At 51.4% G+C, this 26811-nt stretch overlaps 4 protein-coding genes across 24 annotated transcripts in view; 1 reads left to right on the top strand and 3 right to left on the bottom strand.

Moving 5' to 3' along the window:
- Positions 1 to 335: 335 nt before the first annotated feature.
- Positions 336 to 11645, bottom strand: FXYD5 (FXYD domain containing ion transport regulator 5). 7 transcript variants are annotated; one of them, XM_036232230.1, is made up of 9 exons: positions 11119 to 11437; positions 10783 to 10843; positions 8914 to 9003; positions 8103 to 8159; positions 6627 to 6728; positions 2974 to 3003; positions 2821 to 2895; positions 608 to 653; positions 336 to 516 (listed from the first exon to the last, which is right to left on the bottom strand). In XM_036232230.1, the coding sequence occupies exons 2-9, from the start codon at positions 10841 to 10843 to the stop codon at positions 402 to 404; spliced, it is 576 nt and encodes a 191-aa protein (XP_036088123.1). In that variant the 5' UTR covers positions 11119 to 11437; the 3' UTR covers positions 336 to 401. The 7 variants fall into 7 exon arrangements, with proteins under 7 accessions (XP_036088123.1, XP_015988841.2, XP_015988844.2 ...); XM_016133355.2 differs by lacking the exon at positions 11119 to 11437 and adding an exon at positions 11539 to 11645 and having other exon boundaries at positions 338 to 516; XM_016133358.2 differs by lacking the exon at positions 11119 to 11437 and adding an exon at positions 11539 to 11645 and having other exon boundaries at positions 338 to 516; positions 6627 to 6725.
- A 121-nt stretch (positions 11646 to 11766) lies between these two features.
- Positions 11767 to 20731, bottom strand: FXYD7 (FXYD domain containing ion transport regulator 7). 4 transcript variants are annotated; one of them, XM_036232246.1, is made up of 7 exons: positions 20555 to 20731; positions 16433 to 16462; positions 14801 to 14875; positions 14616 to 14658; positions 14415 to 14455; positions 13524 to 13562; positions 11767 to 12511 (listed from the first exon to the last, which is right to left on the bottom strand). In XM_036232246.1, exons 1-7 carry the CDS (start codon positions 20583 to 20585, stop codon positions 12489 to 12491), a joined length of 282 nt encoding a protein of 93 aa, XP_036088139.1. In that variant the 5' UTR covers positions 20586 to 20731; the 3' UTR covers positions 11767 to 12488. The 4 variants fall into 4 exon arrangements, with proteins under 4 accessions (XP_036088139.1, XP_036088140.1, XP_036088141.1 ...); XM_036232247.1 differs by having other exon boundaries at positions 14625 to 14658; XM_036232248.1 differs by lacking the exon at positions 13524 to 13562 and having other exon boundaries at positions 14625 to 14658.
- Positions 19954 to 26811, top strand: part of LGI4 (leucine rich repeat LGI family member 4) — a 34018-nt gene continuing 27160 nt past the window's right edge. For 2 of the 4 annotated variants that reach the window (XR_001595439.2, XM_016133354.2), the window contains exons 1-3: positions 19954 to 20189; positions 23535 to 23572; positions 26420 to 26565. Coding sequence is in view for 2 of the 4 variants with exons in the window: in XM_016133354.2 (XP_015988840.2) it covers positions 20127 to 20189; positions 23535 to 23572; positions 26420 to 26565 (247 nt within the window). In the remaining 2 variants the exon portion in view is untranslated. Of the gene's footprint in view, positions 20190 to 23201; positions 23481 to 23534; positions 23573 to 26419; positions 26566 to 26811 lie in introns of those variants that run through there. The other 2 variants (XM_016133350.2, XM_016133352.2) reach the window with 2 other exon arrangements.
- Positions 20875 to 26725, bottom strand: FXYD1 (FXYD domain containing ion transport regulator 1). 9 transcript variants are annotated; one of them, XM_036232236.1, is made up of 9 exons: positions 26611 to 26725; positions 26188 to 26323; positions 23603 to 23667; positions 23122 to 23154; positions 22523 to 22597; positions 22233 to 22269; positions 21344 to 21489; positions 21103 to 21154; positions 20875 to 20992 (listed from the first exon to the last, which is right to left on the bottom strand). In XM_036232236.1, the coding sequence occupies exons 3-8, from the start codon at positions 23661 to 23663 to the stop codon at positions 21132 to 21134; spliced, it is 375 nt and encodes a 124-aa protein (XP_036088129.1). In that variant the 5' UTR covers positions 23664 to 23667; positions 26188 to 26323; positions 26611 to 26725; the 3' UTR covers positions 20875 to 20992; positions 21103 to 21131. The 9 variants fall into 9 exon arrangements, with proteins under 9 accessions (XP_036088129.1, XP_036088128.1, XP_036088127.1 ...); XM_036232235.1 differs by having other exon boundaries at positions 26580 to 26695; XM_036232234.1 differs by lacking the exons at positions 26188 to 26323; positions 26611 to 26725 and adding an exon at positions 24814 to 26165.

The raw sequence follows: 26811 nt of genomic DNA, 5'->3' as shown, positions 1-26811 counted from the left end.
AGGGGGTCACTGTGGGCCCAGGATCTCCACTGTGCTTGCTCAGTTACCAATCTTATCTTCACCGTTAGGGGTAAATTGGCACTGGACACCAGGCTCTGGGAATGGACTAGGCCAGGCATCTCAAACCGCCGTGGGAAGAATCCAACACCGACCCTCTCAATGGCTAGAGCCCCGACAGCCAGCTCAGTAATCCCTCCTGCTTTACCTCAGGCCAGCTTCATTCGCTATTGCCTTTGTTTATGAGTGCATGACCCCCTCACTCTACTCCTCAAGGGGGCCTTCTCCAGCCCCTGCCACTTTCTTCCACCCGCAGTTATGAATGATCAAAGATCATGAGACCAGGACCACATTGCTTTACTTTTTGTCTGAACAGAATGGTGCTGGGGGGAGCCAGGCAGCCTTCAGGGCAAGGAGGATTGGGAAGGTAGGGAGCTCGGGCCATCAGCCCTGGCTCTGGGTCTGGCTCCATTGGTGTCTTCCCTCTCAAGTTGGGCTTTACCCACTATGCTGTAGGTTCTGCAAGGGGAGGGAGGAGGCTGGTATGAGATGGTGGAGGCTCAGTGTCAGGTGTCATCAGGTCATCAGCTCCCACTTCCAATGGGCTCACCTGTTGTAATTCCGGCACAATCGGGGCAACTGCCTACACTTGCCGCCTGTGGGTGAAGGAAATGATCCAGTCATGAGCTAAAACAATTTGATTTCTGCATGTGCTCTGGATGCTGGAAGAAAAAGCCCATCGACTATGCCCCTTGGGAAGCACCAAGGCAACTCCCAGCAAGTGATGAGAACCAGACAGCAGAAGAGCTGGTGCAGGGCCCAAGGAAAGAGCCTTCCTTACACACAGAGGAGCCTTTCGAAAACCCTCCTACCTTGTGTGTTATTCATTTGTTCAGCAAATGTTTAATGTGCATCTACTATGTGCCGGTTACTGATCTAGGCACTGAGGACACCGCTGTGAACAAGAACAACTAAAATCCCTGCTCTAGTAGAGCTGATATTCTAGTGGGGGAGACTAACAATGAGAAAACCAACTAAGTCAAGTGTATGGATGGTGATAAGTCAGATGGTTATGTGTGCTGTGAAGAAAAAGAAATCCAGGAAGGAGGCGGAAGACCTGAAGGACGTGAGGGGAGAGCCACTTGGATCTGGAGGAAGGGTATTCCAGGCAGAGAGAATGACCTGGATGTATTGGGGGAGGGAGGGTTAGAAGAGAAAAGGGACTTCTGAAATCAGCCCTCTCTTGTCTCCTGGCCACCACTTTTGCCTCCCCTGCTCCTTGGCCTCTTCTAGACTCTTCCTGCAAGTATTGCGACATCAGCTCATTCCTGCGCCCAGGGCTCTGCGCTTACTCCTCCCTCTGTTTGTTTGTTCTTTAAATCGTCTTTCTCATCCTCAGGCATCAGTTCCAATTTTACCTCTTTAGAGGGAACACCTCTCCCTGTTCCTCTCGGTCACGTCATATGGCTTTATTTTCCTCACGGCCATTATCCGTCTCTGTATCCACTCTGCTCATTAGTGCATTCACCTGTTTGCTGTCATCCCCCTGCCAGACGTCAGTTCCCCCAGGGCAGGACCAGCATCACAGCACGGGTTGGACACAGAGTAGGTGCTCAGAAATATTTGTCTTTGGAGCAATTTATGTACCCAGAATGAACATTCAGGCTCTGTCCCCAGTTCTTATGTGCTGTGTGACCTTGGACAAACCCCTCAACTCTCTGAGCCTCACTTTTCCTACATAGGAGAGAACAGGACCAGGCATGAAGTCAGGATCAATAAACACATGTTGCTTGATCCCCAATTCAATTCAGGTATGTGTTAACGATCTCTTTTTATTACTGTTAGTGTTCTGCCTCCCATCTTAAGACTAAAAAGATGTGGCTGTGCCCGCTTCCCTGATGAAGAATTTGGACAAGAGAGATAATGAAACTTGGTGTAGATTATACAGTTTAACTGAGAGCTTGCAAACTGGTGGCCCTCATATTTTATTTAATCTGCATCATTTTTTAAATTAATTAATTTTTTTAATTGAAGAAATGGTTTGAATTCCCTCCCCCCACCTACCTCCCCCAAATCTGCAGCATTTTGAAAACTTAAAAAAAATAGTTCCTCTGTTCGTGTCCCTCTGCCTGCTTCCCTGTGTAATGCTAAGCCCCGGGAGGTGGACCTGAGAGGCCACAGTCCCCAGCAACTTGCCCTCTACTTGAACATTGGCAGGAGAGAAGAGGGCAGGAGGAGAGAGAGGTTTACACATCTGGTTCCCTCCACCCCGGCACCCTCCTGGCTGAGTTACAGTGATGCAGTAGCTGCAAACCTCTCTGACAGTTCCATCTCTCACCAGGCCCCAGCACAGCCATTCTCTCCCCTCACCCTTTCAGGCCCATGTGTTCACAGCGCCCCACTATCACTAATGCTGGAGGTTGCATGATCCCGTTACCCTGCTGCCACCACATAAACAAGCCCAGGCCAGCCTGCTGGAGGGTAAAGACCACAAGGCGAAGAACCAAAGCGCCCACAGAAGCAGAGCTCCCTGTTGACCTGCCGTTGACCTTACTGCATGAATAAATCCAGCTGTGACCAGAACAACCACCCAGCTGAGCCCAGCCTACGTTTCCAGATTGCACAATTGAGAACTAAGTAGATGGTTGCCATTTTAAGCCACTGGTGGTTTGTATGGCTATGAAGCTAGGGACATGCCTCATTTGAAACCACCTTGCCCAAAGGCCTTCAAGAACCTCCCCCCCCTCCCCCAACCTCAGAGTTTCCTCCAAGGCCTTCCCCCTCCCATTCTTAGTGCCCCTCCCGCCCAGTGCCCATTCTCACTGGTGAGGATGACAATGCCCGTGATGAACAGAACGGCTGCGACTATCAGCCCCCGTTTCCGGAGAGTGACTTCGTCTGCAGAGAGAAAAGTGGAGGAGTACGGTGAGAGGAGCTTCACCCCTCCTCCCCCTGCATCCTCCAAGGGTAACTCACCATAGGAGAAGGGGTCATCCTCACTTGAACCTGCAGGGGACAGACAAGGAGCAAGTTGGAGCTCAGTAAGGGTTTGTGGAGTAAATGGGTGAATGACAGGGTCAGGGAGAAGGGACATCTGTGTCTCAGCCTTGGTGCACTTAGAGTAAAACCCAAAGTCCTCATGTGACACACAGTCTGGCTCCCATCAACCTCTCTAACTTCACCTCCTCACTCTCTCCTCGTGCATTTTCTCCAGCCTTGCGGGTGCCCTACCAAGCCACTTGTCACCTCAGGGCCCTTGCACTGGCTGCTTCCTCTGTCTGGAGCACCTGTCCCCAGATAGCCTCATGGCCTCCCCCTCAGCTCCTTCTCAGAGAGTACTGTGGCCCTTTACAGAAATACTCCCCAGTCATTCTCTCAGCCTAACCCTGTTTTATTTTTCTTGATAGCAACTTAAAACCACATGACATATAATTATTATGATTATTTATTGTCTCTCTCCCCACCAAATGTCTGCCCCATGAAGGCAGAGATTTTCATTGTCTTATTCACTGTTGTATCCCTGGTATTTGAATAGTGGCTGGCACATAGGTAGGTGCTCAATGAATATTTTTTGAATGAATAGACTCTCTATGTGACCTATGGGCGTATCATTTCCATCTGTTCATTTGAGTTGGCTAGGCAGGAAGTAGAAGACAGAACCACGAGGGGAAGAACCATGGTCCCCCTAGAAACAGAGCTCCCTGTTGATCCCCAAACTAATCTCAGATGCATGAGTAAGTCCAGATGAGACAAGAAGAACAATGCAGCTAAGCCCAGGTCAGACTTCCTAACTGTAGACTCAAGTTTAGTTCTCAAAAACTAAATAAATGGCTGTCATTTTAAGTCATTGAAATGTTTTGGGGTGGTTTCATGCAGCACTCATTAATCTATTCAGGTATTTATTGCATGTCTACCCTGTGCCCACCGTCTGCCAGCCTTGAAGTCATATATTCACCCCACATATGTTTACTGAGGAGTAGTCTGTGCTGGAAATACATAGTGAATAGGAGATAGCCTATTTCCAGTCTGGGAAGGGAGTTATTGACTAGTCAGCCTGAGAGTAGGGTCCTTCATGAAGTCTTTGCCTAGAGACTGCTTGGAGAGCGTGGTGCTTTTAGTCGGATCAGCAGAGAATGGCTGGAAGACGGTGGAGAGCAGGAGTGAGCCATGAAGGAAAACCAGGGGCATCTCCGAATGTCTATATTTGGGAATAAAACCCCTCTCCCAGGCCTACATATTCAGTAAGCAGGCACAAGCGTCCCCCACTCCCACCCCTGGAAGCAGTTATGAGTGGCAGGTATGGAAATATTGAAATAAGCCTGACTCCCTGGTTAAGACCAGTTGCCACAACCTCCTGGCCCCTCTCCTAGGACCTTGTGGAATACCCCATGATCCAGAAAGTAAAGGGTAACATCTGTCATGGGCAGGCAGGGGGCCTCCAGTTACAGAGCCTGGAGGTACCTGTTATAAAACATTCTGAATATCACCTCTGCTCCCAGACCAAAAATACCGGAGGATTCCTCTCTTAAAAAATAAAAAGCAATGCTCCTTCCCCAAGGACCTGCCCCTCTGGCACTGAGAAGTGTCCCCAGTGAAGTGGTTACCACTGTCTGATGCCCCAATGTGAAGCCAGCAGGCAAAAGAGCTGCCTCATGAACCCTGAGCTCCCCAGGCCAATCTCAGCACCTCACCTCCTAAATGTGAACAGATGGCCAAGGATTCTGACATGTTTGGGAAAGTCTTCCCCAGAAGTATAAGCAAGATCAACAACATGGACAGAGGAGGAGGTTACGGAAAATGTAAAGGACTGCTTAGGTGGTGTGTGGTGCTCAGGCACCCTGGTGCTAGAGAGCCTGGGCTCAAATTCCATTCTGCCACTCAGGGCTGTGTGGCCTAGGGCTAGCAGAGTAACCCCTTTCCCTATAAAATGGGGTTACAACAGTTCCCACCACATAAGGCGATTATGAACATTGTGTGAGTGAATACACGAAAGCTTAGCACAATGCCCAGCACAGAGCAAACTCTCAGCAAAGATTGGCTGTTGTTATCATCTACTTGGTACTCTCCTTAATTCTGGGAAGAGCTCCCCAGTCCTGTTTCTCTTATTGTGACCCAGGCCACAAGGGGGACCCAGTCTGGTCCTTCCCTGAACCTTACAAATCCAAGTAGGGATTCTTAGTGGAAGCTTGATGAAGTTTCTTGAAGCTCTGCGTTAGCAGATGACAAGAACCATTTCCTCTCAAGGTGGAGGACAAGTTCTAGCACAAGAGAAACAAAGATGGAGGGAGAGAGGTGCTGAGGGCTTCTGTGCTCAGGGTTTGGGGGGCCCTGAGGCTCAGCCATACCTTTTACAAACACTTGGCTTCATGACCTATTCAACAACACGCAAAACTCAGGTCAGCGAGGACTTAGAGCAAGTGAATCAGAGATATGAAGATGTTTTCTCAATTGGAAAGTGTGGACAGAGCGGCTACATCCCTGTCCCCACTTTTGTGCAAAGTAGAAAAATTTTCTTCCCCAAGATGCTTTACGTCTGGCTGTTGCAAAACTGTCTTAATAGACAGATTCTGTCAGAATGAGATGATTTACTGCCATCACTGGAAAACTGTAACAATTACAAAAACTGTTATAGGGGAATGGCATGGCCTAAGATTTGTATCAAACTTGCAAAGTTTCCAGTCTGCACACTGCGTGTATGACAGCCTGGGAGTGGCCCAATCTACAGTACTTTCCAGTAGGAGCTGCTCCTCAAATGAATCATCACACAGACATTAGAAGCCACTTGTTGCCTTCATCTAGGCTCAGTCCCCTTTCCCACTTCTCTGATAACATTAGCTACTCACTGGTTTTGAGAGGATACAGCTCTTCCCTGACTCTTGGTCTATGCCGCTCAGACAGGTGGACCTTGTTCTCCAGCCCCAGGGATGGGGCACAAAACTCAGGCCTGACCAATCAGGCCTATCCATTTCCTAGGCTCCTATTGGTCAGATATGGGCGTGTGACCCCAGCTGGGCCAATGAGAGTCGATTCTAGACCTCTGGCTACAGATTATGGGAAAGAGATCTCTCTACCTGCTGAATTTGTGACCTAAACTTAGAATTATGGAACCATTTTTGCCATCAAGAGGAGAAAGTCCACTAGAGAATGAAGACAACAGAGTTAAAAGAGGTTCCTCTGGATTTTACAGAATATGTATACCCAATAAGTCTTTTTATTTTAAGTTGGGTTTTCTGTATTTTGCAACTGAAAATCTCTTGCTCTAACAAGAAGACATACATAAAGGAAACACCCACAGCTGCATTTCCCAGCACCAGCCCTAAGAAGGAACATGAACAAAAGAGGGTCCTGAGTCTATCAAGCTTAGAAAATGCTGTAAAATAGTTGACCCTCTTAGGGACACTTGCTGCAAATAAGCTTTATTAAGACTCTGAGAAGTCCTGCCAAAAAGAGACATGTTTAACTTTATCTCAGTTTCCCAAACACCTTTGGCCGCAAACCAAAAAATTTTTTTGGAAAATATATTAACAATTCCCCAAACGAATGCTCTGAGAAGCATCCTTGGGGAAACGCTGACCTAAATAGAGAATTAAACAAAACTTGTATGCTGCTGTTCTAGTGCCGGGCTCTACCTTCCATGCTGCTCTTGTCTGCGACCGGATCTGTGATTAGATGCACATCCGTTCCCGTTGGTTGCTGCTTCTGTGTCTCTGTCTGGGTCTGTGTTGCTTCTACTGAGGTCAGAAGAACAAGGAGGGGAGGGTAAGATGAGTAAATCAGCAACATGTGGCTCCACAGAACAGCAAGGGGCCCTCTCCCCCCATCAGGCTGGCACAAATCCAAGACATTCATACGCCAAGTGGGGCTACGAGAGTGGTACAGGGGGACTCGCACACTGCAGGTGATAGGGCAGGTCGGCGCAGCCATTTCCCAAGTAGCTTTTAAAATAAATTTCAGTGTTCATGTTCTTGGCCCCATAGTGTTATGGGTAAAGGCAGAGCTCTAGAGCCAGAGTCCTGGACCCTGATCCCAGCCATGTCACTGACAGGCTGTGACACCTCAGGCGAGTGACTCTGAGCTTCCATGTCTTTATCTGTTCTGTGTGAGGGTTGAATGAGCGAAGATGAGTAAAATATATAGAACCATGACTGACACGAAGCACTGCAAATGTCTGATGGAGGAGGAAGGGAGAAGGTTGTTCATTGTTGCACTATGTGTAGCAGAAAAAATTGGAAGCAGCCAAGGTGATCATCAAGATGTGCATGGCTTCATTACCTGTACATGGGCACCCTGTGGAATAGCACTCAGCAGTGAAAAAGAACAAGATCAGTGTTTTCATGGAAATGTGGGAAGAGCTTCCAAACATCATTTCGCAGGGGGAAAAAAACTGATTGCACAATAATAATCATATAACGTCCTTAAGTTCACACAAATACACCTCCCAGTTAGCGCATTTTCTCCAGATCACACACACGTGATATACTCTCGTTACAGAACCATCCCCGACCCAATGCTAACAGTGGGGGCCTCACAGAGATGGGGGTGAGAAGGATGGGGAATGAACAAAGGGATTTCATCTGACCTACCACATTTTTATTACTTCCAAAGAGAATGTGTTTATGTACTGCTGTATCATTAAACATTAATGGGGAAAAAATGAGGGGCATTTTTTGAATTATGTTAGGTTCCAAGAAGAAGTTCAAAAATGATTTTAAAATTAAAAAAAAGAAAAAAGATAAAGGGATTAAAGGAAGAAATGAATGGGGTTGGCACATGGGGAGTTTCTGGGATGTTTGCAAAGCTCTATTCCTTGACCTGGTGGTGGTTACACAGGGGTTCAATTTAGAATAATTTGCTAAGTTGTTCTTTTATGGTTCTTGTACTTTTCTACATGCATATTATTTTCCGCAATTTCAAAAGATTTTTTTAAAGAAGTAAATAGAGTTCCTGTTTGGTCCAAGGTTCCCCACCACAAATTAAACCAGGGGATTCAGAGCTGGGGGGCTCAAATGGGTAACTAAGGACTCAGGGTGTCAGAGCAAAAAGAGGAACAGTGTCTGTCCCAGGCCCACTTCCCCACAACCCACTCCCATCCCTGCCCCACTCACCAGCAGCCTGCAGGGTTGAAGTCTGAAGGGTGGACTGGAGTTCTGGTTGAAAAGTGTCTGAAGTCCAGAAACAGGGAGGGAGAGAAGAGAGAGAAGATGTGGAGATGGTCCATGGATGGAGATACAACAGGATTTCCATAGCAACTCAGTTTTGGTGTAATGGAAATGACTTAATTAACCCACCCATTTGCTCACTGCCTAAGTGTGATGCCAGTATCTCCCCTGCCTCAGGCCCTTCCCTCCCACAGATACCTAGTCCCTTTCTCAGAATCCACCTGCCTCTGGTAAGAGCCCCCGAACTTCCTTTGGGGAACCATCCTTCCCTAACTCTTGGTCTCCTTGGTTCAGTGGGGCTGGCACCAGTCCTGCTGGAGGTTGAACATGAGATTCAGGTCTGGCCAATCAGCTTTCTGTGCCTGTGGCCACATTATCAGCTCCTGGGTGGGCAAGTGACCTGAGCCTGGTCAATGACACTCAGTTCAGCAAATGCTGGATTGAGGAAGGGGAAATTCCCTTTCCTCCAGATTTTAAGCAGGTAGGATGGAAGCCCCAGGTCTCCAGATACCATCTTGGTCCCATTAGAGGATAAACTTCCTAAGAATGAAGCCAACACGGAGAAAACAGAACCAAGAGATAGAGACAGGTTCCTGATATCACCATTTGATAAGCCACATTGAGCCATACCTGAAGGTCTATCCCTGGACTTTTCATTTACACAAATGCAAAAATTCCTGTTTGGTCTAAGCTTGTTTTTATTGCTGTTATTATTTACGATGACAGGGTCTTAACAGAGCTGTGCCTCTTTCCTCACCTGGCGTCTCAGTCAGGGCACGAATGTTCACAGTGTTCGCAGTGGCTGAGTCCACTAGAGAAATGGGTGTGGTCTTCTCCAATGTCTGTCCTGAGAAATCAAAGATGAGAAGCCAGGGAGGAGCCTCTGGTCCTCCTCTTACCAACACCCCCACCCTGCCCTCTCTTCTGAGACCTGGGGTGTAACTCAGGGGTTCTTTGCTGGTGAAACAGCAGACCACTGTTTGATCAGCTTTGGTGGTATCAATCCATGAACCCGGAAGGGTTTCTAGAAACGCTGATGCCCCAGCACCTTTCCTCCAGCCCCCTCTCCCTGCCCATCCTCGCAGGATAGAAGAGACAGTTTAGCCTACTGAGCCCAGCGCTAGAGTCAGCCAGGTCCCTGATCTCACATTCTGTTCCCAACAACTTCCTTGCTGTGTGACCTGGAGCAAATGAAGACACCATTCTGAGCTTCGGTTGCCTCGATTACAAAGTAGGGATAGTTTAATCTAGTTTTCACAGCTATAGAGAGAGTGAAATCAGATGGATGTAGCCACTGGTGCACCCTGGCCCAGCCTCCACCCTCTCCCTCCTGGACCATCACAGCAGGCTCCTCCTCAGTCTTATACTACCTTCCCTGCCCCTGCAGTACACTCCCTACAGGCAGCAAAGGAGGGAGCCTGTAAACACCTGAGATAGGTCATGGCCCTGCTGGCTCAGAGCCTCCCCTGAGTGCACCTTGCACCTGGTAAAAGCCAAAGTCTTCACCCTGCCCCTAAGTTATCCCCTACCCCTCACCGTCTAGTCTCCTGTCACCTCTCTGACCTCTCCTCTTCCCGCCCTGCTTCTCGTTCACCCCAGCCCAGCCACGTGGCCTGCCTGCTGTTATTCCCACTCACCAGACAGCACTCAGCCCTGATACCTGCTTGGCTAATTCCCTCACCTCCTTCAAGTGTCTGCCCAAATGTCACCCTCTCGCGAAGCCTTCCCTGACCACCTATTCAAACCATACTTATTCCTCTCTATTTTTCTCTATAACATGTATCACCTTCTTGTATAGTATATAATTTACTGATGGGTTATTTATTGTCTGTCTTTATGCATTGCTGTTTACACAGTACATAGAATAAGATCTGACACATAGCAGCTGCTCAGCAAACACCTGTCGAATGACTGAAGGAACAGATGAAAAATATTTTATTCAAGAGAACTTTTCAGTGGAGCGTACGCTCTGGGCGCGGGGGCAGGCAGGATGATTAGATTCCAGCCCCTCTACTCGCTAGCCTCTGGCACAGGCACTTCCCTTTGCTGAGCCTCAGTTTCCTCATTGCAAAACAAGCAGGACGACATGTATAATACAGTAGAGCTGAAGCTGAAGCAAGCTCCCACACACGGCACCTGCCATGTGGAAACCACCTGCCAGTGCCACCCCAGTCACTGCCCTCAGGAAGCACTTCCCAGGCAAGGGGGCGACATCTCCAGCTCTCAGACTGGCCCCCGCGCACTCCCTTTGCCTAACTGTGCACCACCCGGGGGATCCAGGGATCTGCTCTGCTGGGAGCCCAGGGCTCCTGGCTGCAAAGCAGAAAACCAACACCAATCTCCCCGCCAAATTAAACTCAGTGAGTTCTTCCTGGAGGTGAAATGGAGGTTGCTCAGCAGGACAGGCTCTGGCCAGACTCGTTGGAAGCGGCCACCTAGGTCTAAGGCATCCAAAAAAGGTAGAACCCTGGCCCCCTCATTGGGGGCCCCACTTCCTGGTGCCGGTTCAGTAGGAGGGCGAGGACACAGGACCGGGCATCCAAACTCACCAGCCGCCCACCCAGCAGAGCACTCGCAGTAGGGGTGGGGGCTCTGGGGCAGGATGGAGACAAGGGCTGGGCCTTACCTCTGGTGGGGAGAATCAGGCCAACAATGGTGAGGAGGCACAAGTGAGCAGAGGGCGACATCTAAGGGGCAAGCGGGAGCCGGGGTCAGCCATGATGTCAGTGAGGCAGGCCCAGCACAGACTCTGGGCGTCCCCTCTGCTCGCTTCCCTCCCCTGAGCAGGTACCTCTGGTTTCAAAGACACTCTGCCAGAGCTGACAGGAGAGTCGAAAGGAGGGGTCCCCAGCCACCACCCGCTTCTTCCCTCTGAAGGTCTCCGAGGAAGGTAAGACACATCAGACCAAACTGGGCTTCCAACAGTAGCACAAGGACACCCCCGAGGCAGGGGAGCACCTACTCCTCGCCAACGGGCCCTGCGGGGCACCTGGAGGCAGCTGGGGCACAAGAGTAGATCCTGAGGCCTCTCACCCTCCCTCTGGGGCTGTCCCCCACGGGAAGAAGTCAGCAAGGAGGGGAAAGAGGAAGAGTGAGTAATGTGCTCCTGATCTCAGAGGAAAAAATGAGTGGTATGGGGGCCTCGCTGCAGGAACAATAGAACAGGATGCTGGGCAGCTCTGGGGGGTGAAGGGGACTGGTTGGAGAGGGATGGAGGAGAGTTGGGGAGACTGAGGCAGGAGGGAGAGAAGCACTGCAGCTCACGGGCAGGCGGGAGAAGTGAGCCTGGATGGGGGCGGAGAGGATCGCTTAGGTCAGTCTTTACCCACCTGGGCCCCGGGCAGAAGGGAGCGGGTGAAGGAGGGTCCGAAGAGAGACTTACGTCCGAGCTGGGGGTCCTGAGCCGGCAGCCTCGTGAAGAGAGGGCAGCTGCAGCAGCCGAATCCAAGCAGAGGGTGTGGCCAGGAGAGCGACGGCGGGGCGGGCGGGGACCCAGACTGGCTCAGTCATTTCCTCTTGGGTTTCCTGGCTTCGTAGCCCAGGGTGGGAGCAGGAAGGGGGAGACGCTAAGGGTCATGGGTGGGGGCAGGGGTGACAAGTAGGGCAGTGACCCCTACCCACCCAGCCAGGGGAGCTTGGATGACGGGAATAGGACAGGCAGGTCTTAGTTGGGTGGGGCTCCTTTGGGAATGGGGTGAGGGGGGTGAGAGAGAAAGAGGAGGGGTATGTTAAGGTCTCTGGGGGAAGAGAAGGAAGGGGCAACTGGTAGGGGGGCGTTGAAGGAGGGAAGAGAAACTCGAGGGGCTCAGAGAGAGAGAGGAGGAGGCCACTGGGGGAGGGGAAGGATAGGGAGGGGGACGATTCTGGGGACGTGGGAGAGAGCTCCCCCAGGTTCGGTTTGCCCCTCCCCCACTTTTGTCCCCACAGATGAGAACACACAGACAGAACAGGGGGAAAAACCAAATGCACATTTATTAAGCTCAAGACATAAACACTGAGGGCGCAGGGGACGAGATCTTTGAAGAGGGGGCAAGGAGGTGCAGGGGGGCAGTACATGGGCTCTCTGGGGAGCTAGGGATTGACTCCCAGACTCCAGGAGCTGGAGGCCTGAGTCCCTGGATCTGGGCTGCAGAAGGACTCTTTGGGGGGTCGTAATTGCCAAGGCCTGGGGAGGGGCAGCGGGGTGCAGCGGCTCCAGCCTCGGGGTGGGTGGGGCGGCTCATTCGGGGGAGCGGTCCCCAGCGATGCAAAGCTGGGGCCCCCACCGCCTCCACCCGGTCCTCAGGCTCCCACACTCGGGCAGGCACAGCAGTGGGGGTGCCAGTGCTGATTTTATACACCACCACCTCCAGGGGCTGGAGAGAGAGAGACAGAGGAGAGAGAAGAGAGGAGGGAAGAGAGAAGAGAGAGAAGAGGGAGGGAGGGATGAAGAAAAGAGAACTCAAGCCTGGGTCAGCGACCGGAGGGGCGGAAGCAACATCCTTCCCACAGCCAGCGAGCCCTCCACCCCCACGGTGGAATCCAGACTCCCGGGGACTATCACTCTTGAGTTGTCTTGCCTCCCCACTTCCTAATGTCTGGTCCATATAGGGACACCTGTTACTTTTGTCCTTCCTCGTAAGACACTCTCATGGAGGGGAGCATACCTGGGATGAGGCTGAGACCCCCTAGTCCAGCTTGAGCTTTTCCGGGGCATACTCTTGCCAGAAAGGGAGTCTCCACCCGGCTCCTATGCCCCTAACCTCCTTCCAGACACACACACACCCCTTTCCCATACCCGGCCTCCTCAACATTAAGACACAACAGGAATTCCCATTTCCCAGCCACTTGGGACTATCACTCAAATGGAGTGGGTCAAAATCTTATACGTAGTCTTAGACCATGCCCCAGGTGCCAGGCCCACCCTCCCTGATCATCCACAAAGTGCACCCTTAATGTTTTCTGGTTTTGTTTTTGTTTAAGCTTCAATCCAATTGTGTTTGCTTAGCTTTATGAAAAAATACAGGGCAGGAAATACATCGTGTTCAACACATTCCCCTCGTCAGAAGGCTGAGCAGTTACCCCAGTACACCACATCTTTTGCTTCTCTCACCCACACTGGTCGAGTATGGCGGCTGAAGATGAGCATTGAGGTACCGCGTGGCTTCCCCTTACCCAGAGAAGCTACAGCCTCAGTTTTGCACCAAGACTTACATGCCAACTCCCAGCTGCATCTTTAAGATGCAAGCCCACAGATCTTTTAAGTCTCATTAAAAGAACATGGAACGAAATGTGTGAAATTCCACACCAAATCTCCCCAAATACTGAGTACCCTGACGTCCATTTTTTTAGTTAAAAGAACTTTATAAGAGGCAGAGAGATTCCCACCTGATTTTTTAAAAAGTCCCTGGAAAGGATGCAGTTCCACTAAAAACAGGTCAAGATATTTTTACATAATTAAAATTAACACCCTCAAGGAGTCAAAATCTTTCATCTGCATGCTTATCCCTCTCCTACATCCTACATCTCCATCTTCCTTTACGCTTTCTATCCACCTGCACCCGCCCTTCCCCTCCCGCATTCCATCTTCTTCCTCCACTCTCCGCCCCTCTAACGCTTCCATCCTCATCCCCTTCTATACTTCCCCCAACAGCCTTCGGCCTTCGTCCTCTTTGCTTTTTATCCCTCTTATATTTTCCATCTTTCCATCCTCATACTCCTTACATTCCCATATTCTCTTTTCCAACATTGATTTTTAAAAAAATCTATATTCTATATATCTCTCCTTTCATTATTCTGATATAATTATTCAGAAGCTCTTCCTCCCTACCTCCTTCCTTCCCTCCTTCTTTTTGCTTTGTCATTTCAACCTAGATCTTTCAAACTGGACAGTAAATTCTGGAAAACACTTTATCTTCCTGCTTCTCTAATACTGAATTCTGTCTTCATTCTGACTGCAGAAATCCTTTTTCCACATAGGGCCCCTCTGTTCCCAGGCTTATGGCTTTCTCCTCTGGGAAATTCACTCATCCCTTACAGGCTCGTGTACTTGTTTCTGGGAGGCTTAGTGGACTCTTTAGGACATTTCACATCCCACTGACTCTCCACGGTTTAACATTTTTGATTTGTGGATTCTCAGCTGCTACTGAATTTCCCATGTCCATTCATTGGGTTGGTGGCCCCATTCTTAGGGACATCCAGTGCAGCTCCCCTTCTGATGACTCCTCTTTCTGCTCCCACCTGTCCCGCTCCCAGAACCATACAATTTCTTACTCTTACCTGAGGAGGGAAGCTCCGACTTACAGGATTTGCATGTTGGGCTGTGGAAAGCAAAGATGAGAGAGAAAAGCATAAAGAGGCTCAATAGCCACATGCTTTATGGAAAACACACGGCAGGCCAGGGACCTCTCTGTTACAGAAGCACCCCCAGGTCCCAGGCTGCTCCCGCCCACACCCCTCTTTCCCCCACTGCTGCCAGACCTCTCAGACCTGGAGTCCGCCTTCCTGCATTTCACCTTCTTGCCTGTTAGGAGAGAGAGAGAACAAGGAGGCAGGACATGAGGCTCTGCTCTGGTCAGAAGCCAGTAGGGGGACTGTAGGTACCTGGGGACCCTGAGGAGGCCCTCTTTGAGGGGTTTTGTAGCCCAGGAAAGGGTTATACTTACTGAGGATGATGAGGATACCCAGCAGGAACAATATGGTGGCCAGAGTCATGCCCACAGTCTGCACAGTGTCGTAGTCTGGGGAAGATAATGGGGGACATCAAGGTGGTGGCGGCACCTCAGCCCCAGACCCCAGCCTGACTTTAAATTGCCCAGTCAGGGGCCCAGAGTTCAGGAACACTGCAGGCCATGCTGGAGGCTTCCCCAGTGGGTAAGTATGAGGACTGAGAGCATGCCTCCCCTTGTCTTCTCTCCCCCATTGCCTTCCTTTGACATCTTTGTAGCCGCCTTTTCCCTGGTCCCATCCACATTGTCACCAAACAACCTTGTCTTTGGTATCCCCACCCCCAGCCACAGGGATCCTGTTAACACGTGAGTCAGATCAGGGTCCTCCTCAGCTCAGAGCCCCGCTCCTCACTCTCCATTTTCATTGCACTCCAAGTAAAAGCCAAAGTCCTCACCATGGCTCACAAGGCCCTGTATGATCTAGTCCCTGTTTTTTCTCAGACTTTATCTTACTCTACTTTTTCTCACTTTCCTAACTCCAGGCACACTGGTCTCCCTGCTAGTCCTGGAGCATATCAGGTATGGTCCTGCCTCAGGGCCTTTGTGCTTACTCTTCCTTCTAAATGAAAGCTCTTCCCTCCCTTGAGTTCGGGGCTTTACTGAAATGTCAGTAAAACTTTCTCTGGTTATCCTGTTTAGAATTTCCCATCCTCTTCTCAATGCTTTCTCATTCTTTATTTTCCTTCATAAGAATTATTTTTGTCTAATATACCACAATAAACATTTGTTAAAACATTAATTTATGGAGCACCCACTCTGTACCAGCAGTGGTCCAGGCCTCTGCCCTCAGGGAGTTGACTTTCATATTGTGATCAAGCATTCAACAAAATAAAACAAAAACTGAGTCATGCGACCATGGATAGATGTGGTGTGGCTCCTCTGGAAGTCTGGGAGGGCCTCTCCTAAAAGAGCAGTCAATATTTGATCTGAGGCCTGAAGAAGGAAAAGGAGCATTAACCAGCTGGGCAGAGAGCTAGAGGAAGAGTATTCCTAGCAGAGAGAACAGTAAGTGCAAAGGCCCTGAGGTGGGAAAGCACTTGGCATACTAGAGGAGGAGTATGAGTAAGCAAAGGCAGAGGACGGGAGGGTGTTTAGAAAGGGAACTGGGCCAGGTCTGCTAGACCTGGGGGTATGATTTAATAGCATTAGCCAAATAAATTTTTCCCATAATCCTCATGGGTAGGAGATATTACTATGCTTTATTTATAGAAGGGCTCAGAGAAGCAAAGTTCCTTCCTCAAAACCAAACTGCTAATAAACGGATAAGCCAGGATTCAAATCCAGGCAGCCTGACCACAGAGTTGTTTGCTTCTCTGGTGACCCCAGTGCACCAGCCAAGAGTCCTGATTATGCCTGAAGGGGGTCCATAGAGCGTACCCCCCCCAACACCCAATCCGATGCTGTCCTCCATGAGCCCAGCTAGTGTGAACTGCATCTATATGAACACATGACCAGTGACCCAGCATGTATCAGCCACAGCTGAAGCCACTTCAGCAGTGACCCATGGGGATATGCAGCCACCCCTCCATCCAGCCCCAGAGAGCCCTCATCAGAGAATCTGCCACTCACCATAGTAAAATGGGTCAGGTTCCTGAGGAACTGTGGGAAGGAAGGCAGAGAAAAGAAGGAAAACATATTTCAACACCGGGTTTCTTAATATTTTTGAGGATCCAGATGAAGCCATTGGCCCAGTGATTTTTGTGTAGAAATCAGATAAAGTGACCCCTTGCTCTGGGTAGTATAGCTTCATGGAAGGACACAAGGCTTGAAGAGTGAAGCATAGGATGGATTCCAGCCCCTACTTACTCCATTAGTTGGTACCTTCCCTTTTTCAGTGCACAACCTATCCAATCATACATGGCCATTCTGGTCCTAGTGCCCTGTGGAGGTCTTTTGCAAGCTATGGATTTATTTCCTGAAAACACATGCATACTTTCATTTGCATATAGCGCTAGGGGTAAACAGATTCCAATCCCACTGGTGGACTGCTGAGTGCATCATCGGCTTCCCCCAAAACCTCTTGGTCATCTAAGAGCTCCAAAAGGGAGGCACTGTAGCTACCTCTCTTATCTGCTCATTTCTGCCACCAAATCCGGCACAGGAAAGCTGTCCTATACTACACCCTATATTATGCTATATATAATGTATCCTATATTATTTATTTCTAAGACACAATTGATTTTAAGATTCATAATTGGTTTTGTATTAGCTTTCCCAGTGTGTGTATTATGTATAAATATGTATATAATTGTACCACATGAAACATACCCATCTATTAGAAGACTCACTCTGATTTCATAAATGTTAATGTGTGGATAAAATGTGTGTGTGTGTGTGTGTGTGTGTGTGTGTGTGTGTGTGTGTTTCTTTTTCCCCATCACCCACCTCCCTGTCTCAAACCATATTCCCCTTCCGGAGAGCTCAGATCGAACTTCTCATTCAAAAACCCATCCTGATGGCTCCCGAATTCCTCAGACAGCTCTGAGCACACTCTGCCTTGTCTAGAGCAGAATTCTAGGACACCCTGAGGGGACAGGTACCAGGAGTGCCAGGATGATGCCAGGTGTTGTCATTAGTGTTCTTCCACTTCCAGGCTCAGGGAAGGTTGGCTGCCTTGAGGTAGGGACAGAGGGGGTATGTGACTAAATCTGACCAATGAACTGTGAGTGGAAATGTCATTGTCACTTCTGCTGGAGCATTTAAGTGCTCATACAAGAGCTACCTTTTGAGTTTGGCCTCTCCGTCCAGTCTTCGAAGAGAAAGTCTTAAGTAGGTGCTGATGTGTCTTTAACATCCTCCAACTCTTGTTAATCTCCTTCTTTTTCCCAAGAGATCACAGGCATAGGGCTCAGAGCCTTCACCAGGTAGAATTTTGTCATGTTATCTGGCTTTATACTTTAGTTATTATCTAACCAGTACTTGACAGCACTGACTCCATGCCAGGTTCTTCTAAGCACTTCACAGATATTAACACATTTTATCTTCACAGTAGCTCTCTGATATAGGTGCTATTTTCATCTTTATTCCACAAAAGAGGGACGCTGAGGCCCAGAAAAGTGAAGACACTTATTTAAGATCATTTTTATATTTGCCTTCAATTTAATGCAAAAAAATCCTGATTTTCCATTTATAGTGGTGATATAAAATAAAGCTGATTAAGTTTTCTAAAAGTTAATCCTTTGAAGGGAATATCTTAAATAGCAGGGAACATTTGGGTAGGGAAAAAATCAGGAAGGTGGTACTCAAAAGCATTAAGATGGGGAAACATTATTTTAGAGACATCTGTGCTCTGTATTAGCTTCCCCACCAGATGGGGAGTAAATTTGCTTGACTCATCTCTGCTGTTAACTCCGGCATTTATGAAAGTCTCTCAAAGAAAGTTTCAAGGAAGGAAGGAAGGAAGGAAGGAAGGAAGGAAGGAAGGAAGGAAGGAAGGAAGGAAGGAAGGAAGCCCCTGTTAGGCTGCAGGAGACTGCATCAGAGGTGGTGCAGTTGGATTATCCAGCTTTTGTCTCGTGTATTTTCACAAGCCCTCACTACCCAAACCATCAGGAGCCCACTGGGTGGGAGCTTGTCCCAGAATCCTCTTTGGTTCCTCCCTGAGTGCTCCGTGCTCCAGGCAGAAGTTCCTCTTCTGGTCCTTGATGACCCAGCAATCTGGGTCCTCAGGGCAAGGCTGGGCTAAGGGTGGAGCCAGGAGTCAGGAGAAGGAATGTGCACCACTCTAGGCCAGTTGTCAGAAAGACATCAGGAAGGAGGTGGCTGCTATGGCAACCAGGGTATCTTGAAAGGTGAAGAGAGGTGATGGGTCTGGACACGCCAGGCTGGGTGGGGTCCTGTGGGAGGCTTGGAGGTTGGGCTTCTGAATCCATCTCCAATCTTGACTCCCTCTGCTCCCTTTGTACCTACCATTGTTGCCCCTGCAGGACTGGCTTCTGGCCAAGCTGAGGGTCCTTCTCAGGAATAGGGACCCAGGTCCAGGGGGGCTCCTGCATACTTTGTTTGCCCCGCCCCCAACTCTCCCTCCAGCTCTGTGATAGAGTGGGCAGAGACTTCACCTTCCTCCCCCACTCTTCCAACAATCCATTAATTAGTTTCATTAAGCAATTCGCAAGGCACAATGTGCTTTTCCTCCCTCGAGATTTCCCAAGACCTGAGTCCCCTTTCATGTTGTGACTGGGGAAAAGGTGGGGCGGTGGGGAGGCTCTGAGGCATCTGTCCTCCCCCCGCTGCCAGCCTGCTGCCATCGATCCTGCTAACCATCTCTGTGAAAAGAAGCTCTGGGCTCCCGCCAGGCCTGCTGGCTCAGCCCTGCCCCCTCTCCCTAAGGTGGCTTCCAGCCTCTGCAGCCCCCCCCCCCCCCGCCCTGCTTCGAATTCTGCAGATACGGCTCAGTGCAGCAGCCCCCGCCAGCTGGGAAAGGCGGCAGGGAAGGGGAGATTAGAGTGGAGTGGGGTTTCCTTCACCACCAGGGGCTCCTCGCTCTGCTAGCCTATCCCCCCAGCCCTGCTCTCTGGTGCTAGAAACCCTTCCCCTGCCCCTCACACCCAATTAAAGCATTCTGCCCTCTGCTCCTCTCCAGGAGCAGGCTCAGAAAAGGGGGCTTTTAGGGGAGAGAGAGTGTTTAAGTGGGTGCATAACTAGGTTAATGGGTGTGAAATGTAAATCGCTGTGGCTGGATCGGGGTAGGGAGGGGCATCTGTGTGCACCCAAGTGCACCTCCCGGACCTGACATCACCCCTGAATGCGGGCTGGAGAGGAGGGTCCTGCCACCCATTCCTGCCCATGGGGGCTCACTGCAGTGGTTCAGGCCCCACCCTGTCCTGCCCCTCCTCCTTTCGCTCAGTCCGTCTCTGGCGCTAGGGTCAGTCTTTCTCTCGGCCTCTGTGTCTTTCTCTATGCCTTCCTCTCAACAGTTGCCTCAGTCCCTCTCTGTCTCTGCCTCTGGGTTCTCTTTTCCTGCATCTCTGTCTGTTGCTCTCTGCCTCTCCTCTTGACTCTCCCTGAATCTCTCTGAATCTCATATCTCTCTTTTCTTTAGGTCTCTCTTTGTGTCTCTGGCACTGGGCCTCCTGTCTCTCTTGGTCTCTTTCTACCTCTTTTGGGCTCTCTCAGTCAGTCTCTTTCTATATTCCTTTCTGACTCTCTTTCTCCACCTCTCTCTCACTTCCTCCAGCGCTCCCTCTCCCTGTCTTTCCCTTTTCTCCCCTTCCCACTGAACCTACCTGTCAGGGATTTCAGAAAACACCCACCATAGGAGCTAATGCTGGAAAAAAAGAGGAATACGGACCCTCTACCCTCACCCACCTCAGGGACCTTGAAATCGGTAAGAACCTCTGCGGCTGCAGACCCACCCGCTTCTGCCCTCGAAGCCCATCTCTTCGCGTCCACAACCACCGCCGTGCAGGACCAGCCACCCGGTTGCCATAGCTACCGGTGCGAGCATCCTTTCTCTCGGGACTGCCGCTCTCCAACCGCCGGTCCGGCACAGGAACGACACCACCGGGAGAGGGTGTCCAAGAGACCCGGAGAGGCTCCAAAGGGTGCACTCCAGGGGCCTCCGCCTATGGGAGGAACCGACGTCCCCTTCCCCACTCCCGTCCCTTTCCAGTACTGGAATCTCCCCAGATCCTCTCTCCGAAGCTCTAAGATCCCAGGCCCCCCTGTGCCCTTTCCCCAGGCGACGCTCACCCTTTGTGGGGGCCTGGGTCGGGGTCGCCATGCCGGGCCGGCGCAGGGGGTGGCTGGATGCTGAGGCTGTGAAGGCGCGGCTGCAGCAGCTGGAAGCGGGACGGACTGATGTCGGGGGGGGAGATGGGGGGAGCCCTGGTGTTGGGGGTGCCGTAGCCAATGGGGGCCCGGAGAGCCCGCCCCTGTCCAGGCCACCCCCGCCCCCGCCCCCGCCCACTGCTGACGTCCCCGCCCCTTCCCCAATGGTGGGGGCGCCCCCTGCCGGGGCCAAGAGGGCGCCCAGGCTTTCGCGCAGAGGGACTGACATCCACAAAGCGCTGTCAGGAGAGAAAAGCACGTTTTATTGGAAGTCTGTGGGGGCTGGGCGGGGGGAAAGCGCAGTCCGAGTGGCAGTGGGCGCGCAGTGGTATGTGGGAGGAGTCAGGTGCCAGGATAATCCTGTGGGGGTGAAAAGGGTGAGAGGCAGGAGAGCCGCCCCAGCCCTCCCATCTTAGTCCCTCTCCCCCTCCTCTCCCCTCCCTCCCCCAGCCTCGTGGAAGCTGCGAGACCTGGCTGGGTTCCATCGCGCCAGGTGTTTCTACCGCCTGCGGGTGGATAGACCTGAGGGGGAACACAGAGAGTTTGGGTGTCAGGGGCGGTACCCCGGCTCCTATAGAGGGCTAGGAAGCAAGGAAACTCCCCGCCCCTCGGTTTGAGATCAAGCCCCTCCACGCGCCCAGAGAGGACCAGTAGAAGGGTTCTTGGAAACAGCCCTCACCCCCAAGCACCCGAAATTTCCCCCAAACTCACGGCGGATAGAACTGCGGAAAGTTCCCTCCTCTTCATCAGGTTCCCCAGTCCTGGGAATAGACAAGCAGAGGAATCGGGAACGGAAAAGGAGACAGCCACTCCCAGGAATCCCCCAATGCAGCCCTGGTTTCACAGGCCGGTGTGCCCTGAGGCCAAGAGGGGCGAGGAGCAGGCTTGAGTTCCGCCAGGAAGTCAGGCGCATCCAGGAGCCCTTTAAGTGTGTGGCCGGAGGCGCTCCCAGCGGGTACCAATGAGTACTTCCTGGAGTACTGGGGAAGGGACTGAAAGTTGGTAGTGGAGGGACCACCAAAGGGACTTGAGGCCCAACTGCCTTGAGAGAATCTCAGTTTCTAGTTGAGTGATCTTGGGCATGTGACTTTACCTCCCTGTGCCTCGGCTTCCTCATCCGTAAAATGATGTTAATAACAGCACCGACCTCAGAGACATGGTGTGAGGGGTAAATAAGATAATACACAATGCAACAGCTTCTGGGACGTGGGACATCTATAATTGTTTTAACGTGGAGAAGGTAGGTATTCATATTTATTTAGAGATGAATCAAAGAGCTAGGAACAAGACTCTGAGCTAAACTGGGCCACCAAGTAAGGTGATCTCATTTCGCGGCAGCTCTTTTTTTCACAGCACTTATCACACTTTGTGATTTTATATTTGTAGGGCTGTTGGAACCTAAAGCCACCGCCCCCACTAGGCTGGGAGCTCAGCCAGGCACGGAAGGCAGTTAATTTACTGCTTGGTCCCAGGACCTAGCTTGGGGCTTGGCACGTAGTAGGTGCTTAATACAAATTTGCTGAAGGGTCTCTGGCTGCGGGTTGGGTGGACTTCCCTGTAGAGCCGCAGTAGGTTAATGAGTGCTGGGTCGGCCTCTTACCTCTGCTGCTGGTTGAATTTGCACCTGCACCTTCTGCCTGTGGGTGGGTGGGTAATGGGGGGAAGACAAGTCTGAGAGTCTGCTCTAGGCGCGTGCCCAGCGGCACTCTTGCTTCAGCGGGTGCTCGCGAGGGGCGGAGCCACAGGGGCTTGGGCGGAGCCAAGGGTGAGGATAGGGGTGGGGCGGGATGGGGCGGAGCAGGAACAGGGCGGGACAAGAGTGGAGACTGGGCGGGGCTGAGGCGGAAACTCTTAGATGCGGGGCGGAGGCAGTGGTGTAGGGGTACTCACTCAAGACAATGAGGATACCCAGGATGAAAAGGATTCCGGCGATGATGAGGCCTCCGATCCGCAGGGATTGGTAGTCTATGGGCAGCAGGGAGGAGGGTAAGGGCAGGGACGGGAGGAGGAAGGATAAGAGAGGGGCAGAATGAGGAGGAGGAAGCAAGAAGGAAGATGGGGAGGAAAGGAGAAAGACGATCAATGAGAGGAGGGAGGAGGCGGATCAGGGAAATGAGAGTGAAAGAAGGGAAGGTGGTGGGCAGTTCAGGGAAAAGGAAGGAAACAATGGACCAGGGAAGGATGATGGAGAGGATGAGGAGGTAAACGTCAGAAGGCAGCAGAGAATGGGCCATAAAATATGGAGAGGTAAAAGTGGAAAGAATCAGAGAGACAAAAAGATTAAATAGACAAAGACACACAAAGAGATGCAGAAGCAGACAAGGGGAGATTGAGACAGAAAGAGTCAGAGAGCCAGATCAAGAGGGAGAGAGCCAAGGAGAGTGACAGACATAAGCACTGAGAGAGATAGAAAGAGAACATGAGGGCAGGACAGGCAAACCCCACCCCCCTCCCCAACTCCCAAAGATAGTTGCCCCTCTCTCCCTTACCATAGGTGAATGGGTCATGTTCCTGTGGAGCTTCTGGAAAGAGAGAAATCAGAGGTTGGATGTTTCATAGGAGCCTAGACAATGAGGGGTATAAAGAGGCCCTTTTGGGGGCTCTCCTTTTCTGGGCTGAGAGTTTGGGAACAGTTGGACCCTGAGTAGGCTACCCATCCTCTAGGTCTTAGCTGCCTCCTCCGCACCATCCTGGGTAGAGCTGGGGGCGCCCAACTGTCCAAGCTCTCCATTACAGGTTGTCTATGGTTCAATATTTCTCAGGAAGGCAGCCACCACCCCACCCTTTACCTCTGCCTGATCTGGACATCCTCCCCTCTCCCGAACATCAGCCTGTGACTGGACCCCAGGTGAGACCAATTTCCCAGTGTTCCAACTGAGTCTCCAACTTGGTTTTTTTGCAGGGAGGGTTTCCCGGACCCCTGCCACCTTGGGGGCTGAGGTGAGTAGTGTGCTCCACCCCCAAACTCACCTGCACTGGCCATGGTCAGGAGACCCACACAGAGAACCAAGATGTGGTCAAGAGATGCCATTGTCCTGGAGGACACCAAGGGTCAGGAAATGTGTACCCTCATCCCCCCTCCATTGAGGCCTGAATCCAAGGGGTTAAGTTGGAGACATTTGAAGGACTTAATTCCAGAAATATTTGTCATCCAGCTTGGCCACCCTCAGAAACAGGAGCAACCCCTGCTTCATGAGACACGGTGTCACCAAAACAACCACACGGTGGGGGATCACATGGCAGCAAGGACAGGGGTGAGACATATGTAAGCCACAGGACTCTCCTGTAGGCCTGCCGCCCCCCGCCCCACACTCCCACAGCAGGCCCCAGATTCCCCATGTCTACTCTAGCGGAGAGGGCAGGAGACCTCACCATACCCAGGTGGACAGCAAGATACACCTCAAAGGACAAGACAACCAGGACACGCCCAAGGGCCCACTTGCCCGCACACCACGGCCTCACTGTGTCTGCAATATCCCAGCTCTGCTGCTCTGGCCGCTGGCAGCCGCTCTCTGCCTGACCCTGGGTATAAATATCTCCCACTTCACTCTGGAGGAATTTGCCTCACACAGGCCACCATGGCAACAGTCTTCCTTCCCCTCCTTGGGGTCACATACAACCCTGCTGGGGAAAAGGCCACCCCTTCTCCTCTCCTGGAAGGGATGAGAAAACGGAAAAACATCCCCTCCGCCCACCTCTGGGTGACATCTTTCATAAGCGGACAACCGGGCGAGTGACATGAGAAAGAAGACAGATGCCAAGGGCAAGGACACACACACACACGCACGCACACACACGCACGCACGCACGCACGCACAGTGGGGCTGGAATGGACACGGCGCCCGCTCCCCACGCTTCTGGGTGGAGCAGGACGTGGGATGGAGACACGGTCAGGCAGGCGTCACTCTCATCTAGGCCTCTAGTGCCCCCAAACAGTGACGCAACCCGACCTGCACATGTGAGTGTCTGCAACCCACGCCCAGCCAGGGGACAGCAGCGGAGGAGGGAGGAGTTGCACCTACACTTCACCCTTAGGGGAACCCCAATGTCCCAACCACCACTCCCTTCCTCTTGGGTCCAGCCTGCCTGGGAAACCACGGGCCGGCCACTCCTGCTCCCAAAATAAGCAGCCCAGCCGGGCAAAGGGTGAGGCCGGGAGGGGAGGGGTGGGAGACGCTCACCCCAATCAGGCTGTCCCCTGCTGAGAGAAGGCCCCCAAGTCCGGCTGTGACCGGGGTGAGCACTTTGGACCCCCTGGCTCAGAGCTGGACGCACCGCCCTAGCAGCCTCCCCTCCCAGCCCCACCCCAGCCATGCCCTCCCCAACCAGCAGCTGTAACTGGAGCCGGGGCTGGAGGGGGGCCAGGGGGCGGCCCCCAGCCCAGACCGGCCTGGCCCGCTAGGTTAACTCTCTCAGCTCAGATGGAAGAACATAGGCAGCCGCGCTGAGGAAAGCTGGGGAGGACCGGACGGCAGACATACACACACACACATACACGCACCCGCACGCACATGCCTCAGGCCCACCTCAGGGAGCTTCTGAGGTCTGGTGGGAGGGTGGGTGTCAGTTTTTGTGCTACTTCCTGAGAATTGAGCCCAGATGGGCCCTAGGTCACCAAGCCTGAGTGTTGAGGAGCCCGCTGACCCCTGACTGTTTGGGGAATATTTCAGTGTGTGTGTGTGTGTGTGTGTGTGTGTGTGTCTAAGTGTGTGTCTGTGTCTTTATCTCTGTGTGTGTGTGTATATGTCTGTGTGTGTGTTTTGTCTGCTGCTGACTGTGAGGTCCCCCAGGGGCACACCACACAGACACACACACACACACACCCCACAGACCCAGGTAAACAGGCACAAAAACACACAACTACATATATGTGCATACATACAAACACAGAGGCAGACACACACAGAATAACACACCCATAGAGAAATCCAAAAACCCAAATATGCAAACACAGTCAGCACTTTTTAACATCAGTCACAAAACACCAAGACAAACACATTCGTGTACCTACACAACACACACAAATATTCATTCAAATAGATACCCGTGCAGAGGGACAATCCAAGACACAGCCACACAACTGTCCCTTCTAATGATTAGTCACAAAGACACACACTATTGTGAAGACACACTCACAACCAGTGGTACGGAAACACACCGATACACACATGCCACACATAAATACACTCAAAGGCATAGACACACAGCCAGCATTTCTACACAGTCTCAGAGATGTGAAGGTTCACAAACTTGTGTACACATGTACACAAACACATACACATTTACACAGGCACACAGAGCAGCAGAAACACTGTCAAGGACACAGCCATACGGCCAGCTACTCTTACACATAACCACAAAGACACACACACCTGTGTTCACAACCTCATGCACAAGCGAACAGACACATAGCTGGCCATATAATCACAGACATATAGGCCTATACGCTTGTGTTCGCACGCCGACACCACCAGACATGGGTTGGTGTGTTTAACCCTGAATCTCCCCTTCCCTGAGCTCATGTGGCCTCTAGGACCTCCTGGAGGAGGACTTACCCGCTGTCTTCATAGGTGAGCCAAATTCACAAGGCATTGGTGACAGAGAAATCCGAAATCAGGTCTGGACTCTGCCACTCCTGGTTGTGTGATCTTGAGCAGCCCACGTGAACTTTCTGTGCCTCAGTTTCTTATCCTATAAAATGGAGAAATCACTGAAGTTGTATGCGTAACCCAGGTCAGGCTCAGAGGTCTCTGATCTGACATTGTCTTATTATTAACACCATTTTAGAGATGAGGAAACTGAGACTGAGCAAAGTGGAGTTAATTCCCCCAGGATCCCCCTGGTGGCTAAGGACAGAAACTGCCCCCTTCCTGTCACAGAGGCCAGAAGCTGGCACAGATCCTTGGCTCTGCAGGGCGCAGAGTCAGGGACAGGTGAGTATGCTCACACTCAGGCACTGGTGAAGCCTTGACACACACATTTATGTATGCGCATGGCCTCAGAGGACCCAAGGCCTTTGAAAATCTCCTTCGTCCCTGTCCATCTGAGCCCTCAGCTTCTGTGCATCCTGTGCCTGCACCCCAGGGTCACCAGCAGTCCCTGGTTAATGATAACCCTGATGTTTATGCAGCACTGGGGAGGGGTGACAGGGATCAACGGGGCAAGCGGCAAGCGGGAAG

The sequence above is a fragment of the Rousettus aegyptiacus genome, unplaced genomic scaffold (genome assembly GCF_014176215.1).
Source record: "Rousettus aegyptiacus isolate mRouAeg1 unplaced genomic scaffold, mRouAeg1.p scaffold_m13_p_14, whole genome shotgun sequence".
Lineage (NCBI taxonomy): Eukaryota > Metazoa > Chordata > Mammalia > Chiroptera > Pteropodidae > Rousettus > Rousettus aegyptiacus.
This window is presented reverse-complemented; position numbering and strand designations above follow the sequence as displayed.

Bases quoted from the DNA above. Each gene is read 5' to 3' on its own strand.
- FXYD5 (XM_016133355.2), bottom strand. From the start codon at position 10,843: ATGTCGCCCTCTGCTCACTTGTGCCTCCTCACCATTGTTGGCCTGATT. The intron at 3,004-6,626 runs GTAGAGCCCGGC...TGTCCCCTGCAG, and splicing joins AGACAAGAGCAGCATGGAAG to GTTCAAGTGAGGATGACCCC. The intron at 654-2,820 runs GTGAGAATGGGC...CTTCACCCACAG, and splicing joins GGGCATTGTCATCCTCACCA to GCGGCAAGTGTAGGCAGTTG.
- FXYD7 (XM_036232246.1), bottom strand. From the start codon at position 20,585: ATGGCGACCCCGACCCAGGCCCCCACAAAGG. The intron at 14,876-16,432 runs GTGAGTGGCAGA...TATCTTCCCCAG, and splicing joins ACCTGACCCATTTTACTATG to ACTACGACACTGTGCAGACT. The intron at 13,563-14,414 runs GTAAGAGTAAGA...ACCTGTTTTTAG, and splicing joins GTCGGAGCTTCCCTCCTCAG to TGGAACTGCATCCTTTCCAG.
- FXYD1 (XM_036232236.1), bottom strand. From the start codon at position 23,663: ATGGCATCTCTTGACCACATCTTGGTTCTCTGTGTGGGTCTCCTGACC. The intron at 23,155-23,602 runs GTGAGTTTGGGG...CTCTCTTTCCAG, and splicing joins CCTGACCATGGCCAGTGCAG to AAGCTCCACAGGAACATGAC. The intron at 22,270-22,522 runs GTGAGTACCCCT...ACCCACCCACAG, and splicing joins GGGTATCCTCATTGTCTTGA to GCAGAAGGTGCAGGTGCAAA.